This window comes from Sinocyclocheilus anshuiensis, unplaced genomic scaffold (assembly GCF_001515605.1).
Source record: "Sinocyclocheilus anshuiensis isolate Anshui unplaced genomic scaffold, SAMN03320099.WGS_v1.1 scaffold68, whole genome shotgun sequence".
Classification (NCBI taxonomy): Eukaryota; Metazoa; Chordata; class Actinopteri; order Cypriniformes; family Cyprinidae; genus Sinocyclocheilus; species Sinocyclocheilus anshuiensis.
Window position 1 is genome coordinate 575,233 of NW_015555741.1, and position 13,997 is coordinate 589,229.

General features: G+C 35.6%; 2 protein-coding genes across 7 annotated transcripts in view; one reads left to right on the forward strand and one right to left on the reverse strand.

Annotated features, from left to right (window-relative positions):
* Positions 1–2,943: 2,943 nt before the first annotated feature.
* LOC107673280 (snurportin-1-like) lies at positions 2,944–10,514 on the reverse strand. Of its 6 annotated transcripts, none has more exons than XM_016466807.1 (10): positions 7,671–7,723; positions 7,558–7,632; positions 7,293–7,457; positions 7,011–7,182; positions 6,274–6,378; positions 5,580–5,676; positions 5,375–5,472; positions 4,696–4,773; positions 4,520–4,600; positions 2,944–3,681 (listed from the first exon to the last, which is right to left on the reverse strand). In XM_016466807.1, exons 1-10 carry the CDS (start codon positions 7,679–7,681, stop codon positions 3,379–3,381), a joined length of 1,185 nt encoding a protein of 394 aa, XP_016322293.1. In that variant the 5' UTR covers positions 7,682–7,723; the 3' UTR covers positions 2,944–3,378. The 6 variants fall into 6 exon arrangements, with proteins under 6 accessions (XP_016322293.1, XP_016322297.1, XP_016322298.1 ...); XM_016466811.1 differs by having other exon boundaries at positions 7,599–7,632; positions 7,671–7,708; XM_016466812.1 differs by lacking the exons at positions 7,558–7,632; positions 7,671–7,723 and adding an exon at positions 10,438–10,514.
* Positions 8,587–13,997, forward strand: part of LOC107673279 (sorting nexin-33-like) — a 14,647-nt gene continuing 9,236 nt past the window's right edge. The window contains exon 1 of the mRNA XM_016466806.1: positions 8,587–10,826. Within this exon, the coding sequence (XP_016322292.1) occupies positions 9,419–10,826 (1,408 nt within the window). The 5' untranslated portion in view covers positions 8,587–9,418. The remainder of the gene's footprint in view (positions 10,827–13,997) is intronic.

The window sequence follows — 13,997 nt, forward strand, 5'->3', positions numbered from 1 at the left end:
ACGCTCCTCCTCTCCATTCATAAAAACCTAGAGGAGTCAGAGTCATTGGAGCGAATCGGTTCGTTCGGACGGCTCCTTTCAGTGAACTTGTTCAAAAACGGATTCTTTTTTGTATTTTTTTTAATTTATGTTTTAAGTATTTAGAGGAGTTCCTGTACGGGTTATTTGTCTAGTGAAATACATATTTAGTTTTACATTTACATTTAGTCATTTAACAGACGCTTTTATCCAAAGCGACTTACAAATGATGACAATAGAAGCAATCAAAACCAACAAAAAAGCAATAATATGCAAGTGCTATGACAAGTCTCGGTTATCCTTTTTGTTTATATATAACAAAAAGGATAACCGAGACTTGTATATAACTTAATATGATTTGATATGTTTCCAAATCATGATGATTTCAAATATTTAAGAATTCATTTGCGAATCGGACTTCGTTCACACACACACACACACACACACACACACACACACACACACACACACACACATATGTGATCAGCTATCCTTGTGGGGACTCTCCATAGGCGTAATGGTTTTTCTACTGTAAAGACCGTATATTCTATTGCCCTACACCAACTCTACCCCTAAACCTACCCCTCACAGGAAACTTTGTGCTATTTCAGATTTTCAATACACTCCATTCTGTGCGATTTATAACCGTTTTGAAAAGTGGGGACATGGGGTAATGTCCTGAAAAGTCACCTTCTCCTTGTAATACCGATGTCATACCTTTGTCATTATACAAATTTATGTCCTCATTTGTCACAAAAACGCGCACACACACACACACACACGTCTGGTTTGCTACTTTGTGGGGACTCTCCATAGGCGTAATGATTTTTCTACTGTACAGACCCTATATTCTATTGCCCTACACCAACCCTACCCCTAAACCTACCCCTCACAGGAAACTTTCTGCATTTTTAGATTTTCAACTAACCCTAAACCTACCCCTTACAGAAAACCTGTTTGCATTGTTACACTTTCAGGTAAACATCATTTACTATCTTTAATGATTTTTCCCCCTCCACAATGTCAAAAATTTCAGGTTTTACTATCCTTGTATGTACAATGTAATGTAGCATAAACAACACACACACACACACATTTATTTAGTTATGTAAATGATGACATATTCTAATGTTTTCATAACTAACTAAAAGTACGTTTTCTAAGTTAAAACCCCTTAACTGTCACCGTCCCACCTGTGGGACGCTTGGTTGGCGCTCTTTTTTTGTTGTCCTTTTTCTCTATCAAATAGTTTAAAGATTTTAAAATATATTTAGATTTACATAAACCCCCCATTCTATTTTTGTACTTATAGAACAACAGTTCAAAATAAGATATATATTTAGAATAAAATATTTAACTACATTGTTGTTTAGTAAAATGTGTATATATACATAGATATATTGGGGACCTGCAAAATATAAAACATTTAGCTTATTTTTGAGGTCAATTTTGTTCTTAAACTACAGCTAAATATAGATCACAGCAATATTTGATGTCAGTATTTTTAACTGAAAGTTTCCATTCTGTACAGATATCATTCTGGGTGCAAGGGTGTAAATTTTTTACTGTTTAAACCTGACGCAAGAAAATCTGCCAAGAAGCTGAGCCGATAAAACAACAAAGAGCTTCCTGTGGGCGGCTTTCCACGGGCTAGAATGACTGACAGGAGAGCATGCATGACATCATGCTGGAAAAATGCACACAAGTGCTTTCACTTTCAGAGAGGAAATTCACACTCACAGTGAGCCCCAAACTAAACTATACACACAAAAACATCTCGAAGTCAGGCAAAACTGGATTTGAGAAGCTGCAAATCATGCACGTCTCAAAAACTAGAGAGCATTTTTGGCACAATTTATGTTTTGAGTAGGCCTAGGCTGTTGACGTACTTTATTGATTGACAGGTCTTACTCAATGTCGGTCATGAGTGATCCGGGAAGTCTGATCTGGGCTGACAGGTGCTGCGAGTTCCTGGAAAGCAGCTACTGAGTGACTAATAACCAAACTCTCCGATTACCCGATTATGGTTTTCTGCTGAACTAAGTGACCTAGTGGGTTCAAATCAACGAAAGCAGCCTCACTATAACCGCCTGCACATCTGTGTTTGAGGTGTTTGACATTCAACCAGAAGAGATTTTGATGATGCCAGCCTTTCCTTGGCAAAGCTAAAAACTCTGTGCTGTTACAATGTTGCTGAGACATTATTTAGTAGTTAAAAACCCTTGTTATTGTTTTATACATGTCTGTTTGTATAGATCAAACAATATTTTATCTATTAACTATATTATAACTTATATAACTAATTATATTATTTTCTAATAATTGTATAATATATATAATACGATACTGTTCAGACGTTTGTGGTTGGAATGATTTTTTAAAGTTTTTGAAAGAAGTCTTATGCTCACTGTGACTTCATTTATTCGATCAAAAACACAATAAAAACAGTAATATTGTGAAATTATAATTTAAAAGAACTGTTTTTATTTGAATATACTTTATAATGTAATTTATTCCTGTGATATAAAGCTGAATTTTCAGCATCAATACTCTAGTCTTCAGTGTCACACGATTCTTCAGAAATCATTCTGATTTGCTGCTCAACAAGCATTTCTTATCAAAGTCAAAAACAGTTGTGTTGCTTAATATTTTGTGGAAACCGATACTTTTTTTTATGATTCTTTGATGAATGGAAAGTTTAAAAAGACATTTAAACATTTGTGACAGTCACTTTTGATCAATTTAATGTATCCTTGCTAAATAAAAGATTAAAAATTAAATGAAAAAAATAAAATATATTTTTTTAAATCTTTAATTTCTTAAAATAAATTAATAATAATAATAAAATGTACTAACCCCAAACTTTCGTCAATGTGGGTTTATAAGCAAGAAAATTTCAGACATTCAAAAATATTTTAAACAAAGTGATAAACAAAACAGACAGTAAAACTTTATTGAAGTCATAACACAAATTTAAAAAAACTATCCATAGGCTTCTTCACCAGCTGAATCTTAATGATCTCATCTTCTACAGAAAAGATCGAATTAAAAAGCTATATATAAAATCCAATGAAGAGGCGTGACTAAACAGAGTATGTGAATACAGCAGAGCATGAGGGTCTACTATCATTTAAACCTATATGTTTCCTAAAATAATATCTGCAAAAAAGCAGAATAGTTTCATTTTTGCGATTATGGTTGCAGAAATAGTTCCACCGGAGTTACCTAGAACTGAATTGCAATTTCAAATATAGCAATTAAAAACTCATTAACATCAGTGTTCTCCTGAAATGTGATAATCTTCGTGGTCATGCAGAGACTTGAGAAAAGTGCTCTCTAAAACAGTTCATGCAGAAGTCCTCAGACATCCATGCTCTCTTTCTGAGCGCTGTGAGACTTCTCCAGCTGTGTCTCTGGTGTGGACAGGTGTTCCAGTTCATATCGGCCATTTTGGTCGGCCGGACGAACTTCTGTAGAGGTTTTCTTGTGCTCCAGGATCTGCTGAAGCTGATGGCTGGCATAATCAGGCTTGCTGGTGAGGGGACACTGTGGCACCTCGATGCCCAAGATATCTACCACCATATAGGGTCTGAGCCAGCCGACCAACGGCGTGCTGCCAGGGGTGTAGTGGGTCTCCTTGTGGTAGAAAAGAAGCCCGTCCACCTAGAAGAGAAAAACACAGTGCGAGTCTCACTCGCATTTGCAACCAAAAATAGATGTGCAAACTATAAAACGTATTTAGGAGCATGTGTGTAAATTAAAAAAGTCCCTAAAAGTCTAAAATATAAAGTTTCTGCAGCTTTAAATAGGAAAAAAAGTAATACCATAATTATGTAGTGCTGTCAAACGATTAATCGCAATTAATCGCATCCAAAAGAAGTTTTTGTTTACGTAATGTGTGTGCACTGTGTATATTTGTTATGTATAGATAAATACACACACATGCATGTGTATATTTAAGAAAAATATGTTTATATATTAAATATATTTATAGAAAATATAAGTTAAATTAATATAAATATATACATGTAAATACATGTATATATTTTCAAAATATATACTGTGTGTGTATTTATACATAATAAATTTAGACAGCACACACATATTATGTAAACAAACTTTTATTTTGGATGTGATTAATTGCAATTAATTGTTTGACAGCACTAAATGTTACACAAAATGTATACATACACATATATATATGTGTGTGTGTGTGTGTCTGTATATATATGTATATAGGAAAATAAATGTATAATAATAGACGAAAAATAAATATCATAATATTAGAGAAAAATATAAAGAATAACACAAATATTATGTAAACAAAAACTTATTTTGGATGCGATTAATCATTTGACAGCACTATAATCATTAAATACAGTTTGAAGCAGAAATATTTTAAAACAGTGTACTTTTCTAGTAAGTTACATAATTCTGCTAGTAAAAGCCCCCTCGTATCCAGCTTTATAGACTTAGCATGTCAAATAACAGACGTTCTTACTGTAAAGTTGTACTCATGTGCAAGAGCCATCTGGATGGACTCTGTTGAACAGCTGATGCTGTTCAGACCCACAAACCGGAACTGCAGAGAAAGAGAGAGAGAGAACGGACCATGAACCAAGTACTTCAGCTCAAAGTTCAGCTTTGTTAACAGATGCAGCTATTTTGCTCACTTACAGGATTAATCTGGGAAATTTCAGAAAGACCTTCAACCTCTTCCACTTTAGACTGCAGCCAGTAGAACCGGAACTCTGTCTGTAAAAATACATCAGTTTGTGCTTTTCATTGTAAGAAAGGAATTATGTGCAAACAACCTAGAATTTTAATACTGAAGCATTTATGAAAATTAATTCCACATGCAAAGTGGTAAGCCAGAACATACATTTACATACAATACCATTCAAAAGTTATTTTTGATATATTTCTTCAGTGATCCTTCAAAAAATAATTCTAACATGCTGGTTTGCTGCTCAATAAACATTTCTTATTATTAATGTCGAAAAACAGTTGTGGAAACGGATACTTTTTTCAGGATTCTTTGATAAAAAGAAAGTCCAAAGAACAACATTTATTTGAAATAGCAATCTTTTGTCAAATTACATATGTTTTTACTGTCACTTTAAACCAATTGAATGTCTCCTTGCTGAAAAAAGTATTAATTTTCTTCAAAAAAAACAACAACAAAAAATTGACCCCAATTGAACAGCAATCATGATACATCTAACACTATATTTATGATTGTTTTGGTGCAACAAACATAAGTATATTTCAGAGAAATTAATTATATAAAATGGTCCAAAAGTGTAGAATGTCTTTAAAGTTTATATAAATGTCATTAGAGGAAGTGATCACTCACTGAGCAGTCATACACAGGATGTCCCCTCCAGCACATGACATCCAGGATGTAGTATGTTCTGTCCACGTCACTGTAGATGCAGTCCAGGATGGTGTAATCTATATAAAACATATTTGTCACTTTATTTTCCGGTATGGTTCAGAACTGTAGTACTCTAGCACACTCTAGTGTGATGAATCTTTAGGACAGGTGCAGAGGTGCAGACCTTTCCCCAATGCAGAGTTGTGTCTGTTGCCGCCGGGAATAAGAGAAGGGAATCGATTGACACAGTAGCCACTTTTGGTGTAAGATGACGTGGATCCCTGAGGATAAAATAATAAACATGAAAATTAAACAGAAAATGATGCATCATATACATATAAGGTTTGGGGTTGTTAAGATGTTTAAATGTTTTTGAAAGAAGTGTCTCATGCTCACAAAGGCTAAATTTATTTGATCAAAAATACAGTAAAAATGTAATATGTTTTTACAGTTGAAATAATTTTGTATTTTAAAATGTAATTTATTCCTGTGACGCAAAGCTGAATTTTTAGCATCATTACTCCCGTCTTCAGTTTCACATGATCCCTCAGAAATCATTCTAATATGCAGATTTGCGGTTCAAGAAACATTTCTGATGATTATCAGTGTTGAAAATGGTTGTGCTAATCAATATATTTACGGAAAACTGTGAAACGTTTCATTCAGGAAAGTATGATGAAATGAAAGTTCACGAGAACAGCATTTATTTGAAATTGAATCTTTTAACATTATAAATGATTTTACTGTGATCAATTTAATGCATCCTTTCGGAATGAAAGTATTAATTATTTAAAAACAAAATTCCTAAACCCAAACTTTTGAACATTAGTGCATGTCTGATCTCAAGATGTTCATGATGGATGGAAAAAGATCCAAACCTTGGAGGCAACAACGAGGGAACGCTTTCCAACTGGACAAACCACCATCAGCCAATCAGAGCTCAGATCTGCAGGGACGTCCACCAACCACTCTGACAGCATCAGCTGGAGAACAGAAATATAACAGAAACATAAAATGTACAACTTTTCTTTTAAAATACTTTTAATTATGTTCACAGACAGCATTATAATGCATCACTTTTGTAGTATTTTTATTATAAAATAATAAGTAATTTATACTCATACAAGTTATTAATAGTATCTTAAAACAAAAATGGTCATATTTCTGCTTTAAGCATTTTCCACCCATTTTCTTTAACCCTTAGCAATACCCCTGCTGATTTTAATACTGTACCTTTAATACTATCCCTTTAATGGTCGCTAGTAGATTTTTGAGTTAAATTTAATCCACATCTAAACAGCATACACATTTTTTTTTTATATATATATATATATTATATATATTATATATATATATAAATATAAATGACTACCTCTGTCAATGTGTTTTTCAGCCCTGATTTAAGTGTAAAAGCGGTGGATTTTATTATCAAATTCTTATATAAGTCATATATGTGACCTTGGACCACAAAACCAGTCTTAAGTCGCTGGGGTATATTTGTAGCAATAGCCAAAAATACGAAGCACTTAGAATTTGTTAAAAGGCATTTTTTAGCTACTGTAACTTTAAAAATCCTTTTTTAAACAACTATATCTGTCTATATGTCTTTAAGCACCTGGTTGGCATAATGCTTCGGTAGCTTTTTCTTCTGCTCGATCTCCATCCCTTCTTCATCAGCGCTGTTCTCCAGCTGCCGCTGACTCTTCTTCTCTTCATCCTCGCTGTCAGCTCCGGTCCAGTCTCCATCAGCCAGCTGTCGGGCATGATTCACGTAGTTTAGCCTCTTCCTGCCAACATAATGTATTCTATCAGTGTCACTGCATCAAAATTGAGGGTGTTGAAGGTGGCTGATAACAGCTGCTCTTGTGTTCTGTGTGGTTGTGTAAGGTAAACTCACTCTTTCTGCAGCTCCAGGAACCTCCTGCGCCGTTCACTCTGCTCCAGAACGCTGTATTTGCTCTTGTACTGGGCCAGGCGTGGATGGGGAGCAGAAGTGCTGTTTGGTTCTCTGGATACAGCAAAGCTGGATGAGAGAGCCTGGGTCAGAGCCTCCATGATGGACCTGTGACAACATACAGGAGTTTAAATCATTTATATGCCATGATAAGTGTATTTAAGTGCATATAGACCACTAAGATATTTCAAAAGCAAACAGAACTCATTTAAATCTCATATACACAAACACGAAACAAACACCACGTACAGATAAACAGACTGAAGGCAGAGAGAGACAGCAAACACGTGATCACAATCCCATCAGAGTTGCTCTTAAAATCCTTTACTCATGATTTAAAAGAGTAGGCCTAACACAAACGGAAATGGAAAAGCAGGACAGCGAAAACCACAAACACCTACTTCTGCAGAGAAACACGCGTTGAAACGCAATGGCGCGCTGACGTCATCACGCCGCGTCGCGGCCGACCAAAATTAATCGCTGAGTTTCACCGATTGGCGAAGAATTCATCTCAAAATCATTTTACGGTGGTTAAAGCTCGTTGGATTTACTGCGACGAATCACAAATTAAAATTCTGTTAAAAATGTACATACTGTAAAAAAAATATGCTACATTAGTTCGTCTCCTTGCAAAACCTCAGTTCTAAAGCAAAATAGAAGCATTACAAAAAAGAGGAAATGAAATATTTAGTGAGACCAGCGGTCCAGGTGTTGCCTATAATTAGTCTAAATAATATTTGTCATATTTTAACTCTTTACCGTGTACTTTAACTGCTGTTAAATTCTGTTATTATCTATTCAGACTGAAACCAACGACGACATCACGTGGTATCTGTTAGTTTTCTCAGCGCTGATCAGGATGGACCAATCACAGCTGTGATTGATTACTATATAAGAATTATTTTGAAAATCCTTTTAAAAAGTCTCCTGTGTCGGATTTCAAACTAATAATTATTTAAAATATTAATTTCAATGGTTTATACGTTCTTGTGTACAAGATTTGCCAGAGATTTTAATGTGTCTGAATGGCAGAACAGTGCAGTGTTTGTCATTCAGTGGCAATAAGTCATTGTACACTATCTAGTTGAGTTATTGTAGTAATTTGGATGCGTTTCGCGTTTATTAGAAACTGACAACACTGTTTAACTCTGTCAGTCAGATGCTACAGTTGTTTAGTTGACCGCCGAGCGGCGTAAAGCTCGCGCTAAACTGCGCTACTCTCATCGTTCAATCGTCGCGTCATGGAAAGAGTTACTGCGTTTGTGCTCAAAGTAAAGAAATAGTTTATGAAAAACTCCTCACGGGCCTGTTGAATCACACCTCGAAGGGGATATTATGAACACACAGCGATCTGAACTGGATCTGTGGATTATAAAGATGCTTTAGATGTACTTTTTGTCCTTTTGTTGGCGGAATGCAAAAGATGCGTTTATTTGCCATCTCTGTCTGGGACGAAATGTTGGGATAATGTTTTCATTTGGAATTTAGTTCAGCCGGACTTGCAAAACAGATGTTTGTGTTTGTTTTTTAATATTTTGACAGCATGCAAGATGCCTAAAACTATTATATAGTTATTATGGGACACTGAATGTGTTCGCCGGTGTCACGGTTCTGCTGGACGGGATTTGTGGATTTATCGGTTTATTTTATTTTTTTTGCGGCTGAAGATTCTGGTTTTGTGGAATAATGAAACGGCATAAATTAAGGGAAGTTGGAGAATAACAACCTGGCAGGGAGTTCCAACATGTAATGCTTTATTTACAAATGTAGCATATTGGAGATTGTTTCCCAGGGAAAAAAAAGATTCCTGTTGTCTTCTTCATGGTCAGTAACTTTAAAAAGACTTGAAGATATTTATCGTATAGAATATTATTTACCAACAGCCTCAAAACGGCTAGTTTTGTTAAAGTACTATGAATATATTAACAAGTACTGCTGTACTATATAACCAAACTTTTAAGTTATCAAATAGCCCTGTTTTTGTTAGATTTGATCTGTGCAGTCTGATATGAGGTAAGGAACTTTTATTGTGGCCCACTTTTGCGCATCTGGCTTGCAAAGTTACAAAAATGTCCTCGAGAGCCAAAGCCCTCTACACTTTCCAAAGTGAGAACAAGGAGGCGATCAGCATTCAGGAGAATGAGGAGCTGGTGATTTTCGACGAGAACTCTGTAGACGGCTGGCTACAAGGAGAGAACAGCCGAGGAGAGCGAGGCCTGTTCCCCGCCTCGTATGTTCACATCATCCGGAACAGATCCGGGTCCAACCTGACGGATCATTCCCTCAGCTCACCTGGAAGCTCTCCTGGTAAGGATATATCGTTCATCCATACGCCTTCCACGACCCTGCCGAGCGACGATGATGATGACTGGGACGACTGGGATGAAACCTCGACGGTGGTCGAGGATGAAGATACTCGGAGGGGTGTTGGTGCCAATGGACATTCCCAAAGTCCGTATTCCAACCCCAACGTCCACTTCCGGCCCAAGCCGCATATGGAGCGCCAGGACAGCATGTCCAGCAATAGAAAGGGCAGCATGGTGGGCAGGAACTTGAACCGATTCTCCAACTTTGTGCGCTCAGGTGTGGAGGCCTTCATACTTGGCGACGTTCCAATGATGGCCAAGATCGCCGAGTCTTACTCTATCGAAATGGGCCCCCGGGGGCCTCAGTGGAAGGAGAACCCTCAGCCCTTCACCTGTTCCATTGAAGACCCCACCAAACAGACGAAGTTCAAAGGCATTAAGACGTACATTTCGTATCGTGTCACCCCCAGTCACACTGGCAAGCCGGTGTATCGCCGCTACAAGCACTTTGACTGGCTCTACAACAGACTACTACACAAATTCACGGTAATTTCCGTGCCGCACCTTCCCGAGAAACAAGCCACGGGACGATTCGAGGAAGACTTTATTGAGAAAAGGAAGAGGAGGCTTATTTTATGGATGGACCACATGACCAGCCACCCTGTTTTGTCTCAGTACGAGGGTTTCGAACACTTTCTCATGTGCGGAGACGACAAACAGTGGAAGCTCGGGAAGAGGCGAGCGGAAAAGGAAGAGATGGTCGGGGCTCATTTCATGCTCACCTTCCAGATTCCCAACGAGCACCAGGACCTTCAAGACGTGGAGGAGCGCATTGACTCCTTCAAGGTGTTCGCCAAAAAAATGGACGACAGCGTGATGCAGCTGACGCACGTCGCATCTGAATTGGTTCGCAAACACCTCGGAGGCTTCCGGAAGGAGTTCCAGAGGCTGGGAAACGCCTTCCAGTCCATCAGCCAGTCGTTCCTGCTGGACCCTCCATACAGCTCGGATGCTCTGAGCAACGCCATCTCGCACACAGGCCGCACCTACGAGAACATCGGGGAGATGTTCGCTGAGCAGCCCAAACACGACCTGTTTCACATGCTGGATAAACTGTCGCTGTACCAGGGCCTGCTGTCCAACTTTCCAGACATCATCCACCTGCAGAAAGGTAAAGTGCAAAGTGGTAAACTTAGTTTTGTTTAAAGCGAGCGTTCACTCAGAACTGCCTTTTAAAAAAAATTCTAAATAGGTATTTTGAAAAATGTGTCCGTTTTGTTTTTGGCCATACAAAGAAAGTAAATGGGGTCCAATGCAGGGTTATTTTTGTTAACTAAAACTAAAAGCATGGAAATACTTTTTTGTTGCTTGAAATAAAAGTAAACGCTAACTGAAAAAATTTAAACTTGTTTTATTTCAGCTTTTATTTCTGATTTTTGTTTAGTTTAACTTGAAGTAAAAGTAAAATAAAGAATGAAGTCAATTTATTTATAAATTGAAAGTAATTTAAAATAAAGTAAAACTAAAACTGAAATAAAAATTAAAAATATGTAGACATTTAAAAAAATTGACAAATTAAAAAAATAAAAACTATATAATTAATGATATAAAATGTATTATAAATTATATATTTTTTTATTTAAAATTAACTAAAAATAAAAACTATTTCAAAATATTGATACAAATTATAATAGTATATCAGTGATTGTAAAATAACACTGGTCCAATGTTTTTTGGTTTTTGACCACTGAAAATATGTACAAATTAATAATTTACTCTTGGAGCCATATTGAAATTACAATATCTCTGGAACCGAACCATACAGGGCCTTAAAAAATGAAGATGCCAAAAGGAAAGTTTGTTAAGACCCAATATCTAAAAGGGCATTAGGATATCTTTAATACTTCTTGAGTTACAGGCATGCAAACTTTGGAGAAAAAACTTAAAGTGCTGTTTTCCCATTTTTGAATGGTCACCATTGGCACATAATGCAACAAAGATTGCTAAAGTGAACAGATTTTACTAACAGACCTACTAGTCTCTGTGTAAAAATAACATTGTGATGCTGCCACCTTTCTGAAGTCAGTTTTACCCCCTTGTAATTTGGCTTTGAATCTCAGGTGAAAATTGCCATTTTGACCCCCCTCTACAAAATAGTGGATTACTCAGTAAATATTCATCCATGCCATTTAATATTTTTGCTATAAATATCACAATACATGTCTGTCTTTCTTCAGAAAAACTGAACTATCCATTTGGGTGAACTATCCATTTAAGTAGGCCAACTAATTTCTTTTCCTTTTTTCTTTTTTTTTTTTTTAAAGAGATTTATTGATAAATGGGTCAAACTTGTATTTAACTCATGGGTGTTGAAATTCAGCTTTCATTGTTCTTTGTGTCGCGATCGCCTCAGACGTTTCAAATTGTTTCTAAACCCCTTTTAGATGTTCTGCTTGCTAGTGACTTGCTCAAATGTGGGGCACACAGCTGGAGTGACCCAGTGACATCATGCCTGTAGGCAGCCAATCACACGTGTTGTTATTTATGAGCAGGGGTTAGTTGGCCTCACATCGTTGACTGGAGTGATTTTTGCTGTTGATGATGTCGGATAACTCCCAAAGGTGACTTGCAGAGACTTTGTAAAGCTGAAATTATCCATTAATTTTTGTTAAAAAATAACAACAAAAAACTAACAAACACTAGCTTTCTATTTTTTCTATTCTATCTACTTGTTTTTCTTTGTGTGTGTATATGTGTGTGTGTGTATAATATATGTATGTATGTGTGTATATGTATGTGTATATATATTATATATGTGTATATATATATATATGCACTTATATATTGTTGCTCTTTTGTTAGTTTTGACTGCTTTTATTGTCCTCATTTGTAAGTCGCTTTGGATAAAAGCGTCTGCTAAATGACTAAATAAATAAATAAATAAATGGCAGTTAAGAAAGAGAAATTCCTGGCTGTGCTCCTGACAGGAAGCATCCTCTTCATTCTCAGTCTAAATCACAGGAAGTTAGGGAAATAGTGTGATTAATCAGTGCACTCAAGTCCAAGACATTAAAGCTCAATCAGTTTGTGGCTTAGACAAACTTTCATTAGGATCCTTTCGTGGAATGTCATAGTGATGTTAGGAATTTCTCTCTCATGAGAGCTCAGACTTAACATACAGGTATATCCTGACATTTAGTAAGTATTTACACTACCAGATACAATTTTGGACACACTTGACTGAGTTTATGTTTGTCACAATATTAAAACATTTTGAATTAAAGGCTAATGCATAACTTAGTTTGGTAGACAAATCTGAATTTGCTTAGGCATGATAAAAACAGATAGTTGTAACATAAATATTACTATATTATATTATTTTTAATGTTAATTTGTGGTCATAAACATAAATAAATATATGGTGTGTGTGCATACAACTGAAATAAAATGTTAAATGATAAACTTGTTTTATTTTAGCTAGTTACCAAGGTTTGAAGTACTAAACTAAAGTAAAACTAATAGAAAAAATAAAACAAAAACAACTGCACAATTACTAAAACGTTTAACTAAAAAAAAAAAATGAAAATGGAAAATAGAAAAATAAATAGTAATTCAAATAATTGTCTATCTGTCTGTCTGATAGATAGATATTTACACTACCAGATAATATCTATCTGTCTGTCTGTCTGATAGATAGTATTATATAATAGTACTCATAATAAAGAATGAGTTTGAGAGAGAATAAAAAAAAATTAAAATAAAATAAAAAATATATATATTTATTTATTTAATTTTTTATTTTTTTTATTATTTGTGGTTTTTATTATTATTACTTTAATGTATATTTAGGACATACATATATACATAAATAGTCGTACACTCTTAAGAAAAATGGTTCTAAACAGTACCAGAAAAGGGTTCTTTGGCTTGTAACAATAGCAGAACCCTTTTAAGTGCTAAATAGTGTCTATTAGGGTTTTACATAAAATGAACAACAACATCAACAACAATGTGTCAATTAGGTACTTTTTTAATGACGTGAAATTGTAGCAAAAATGACAGTGTTCTAACAACAGTTAATAGCAGAATACATTAAATCCAATCAGTATGCTGCCTTTAAGTCCATCATTTTGGTGTGATTAAGTGGCGATTTTTCTCTGCAGATGATGAGGTTGTGGGATGTGATACATCTGAAATACACAATTGAGTTTAGAGTTACAGTGCTGTGTCCATGTGTTTGTGTAAAAACAATTATGTTTATGAAGGTCAAAAGCAAAAATGGACAGTATGTGAGCCCTTCACAATCTTAAAAGAAAAAAGTGATATACAGTCATGGGATAGT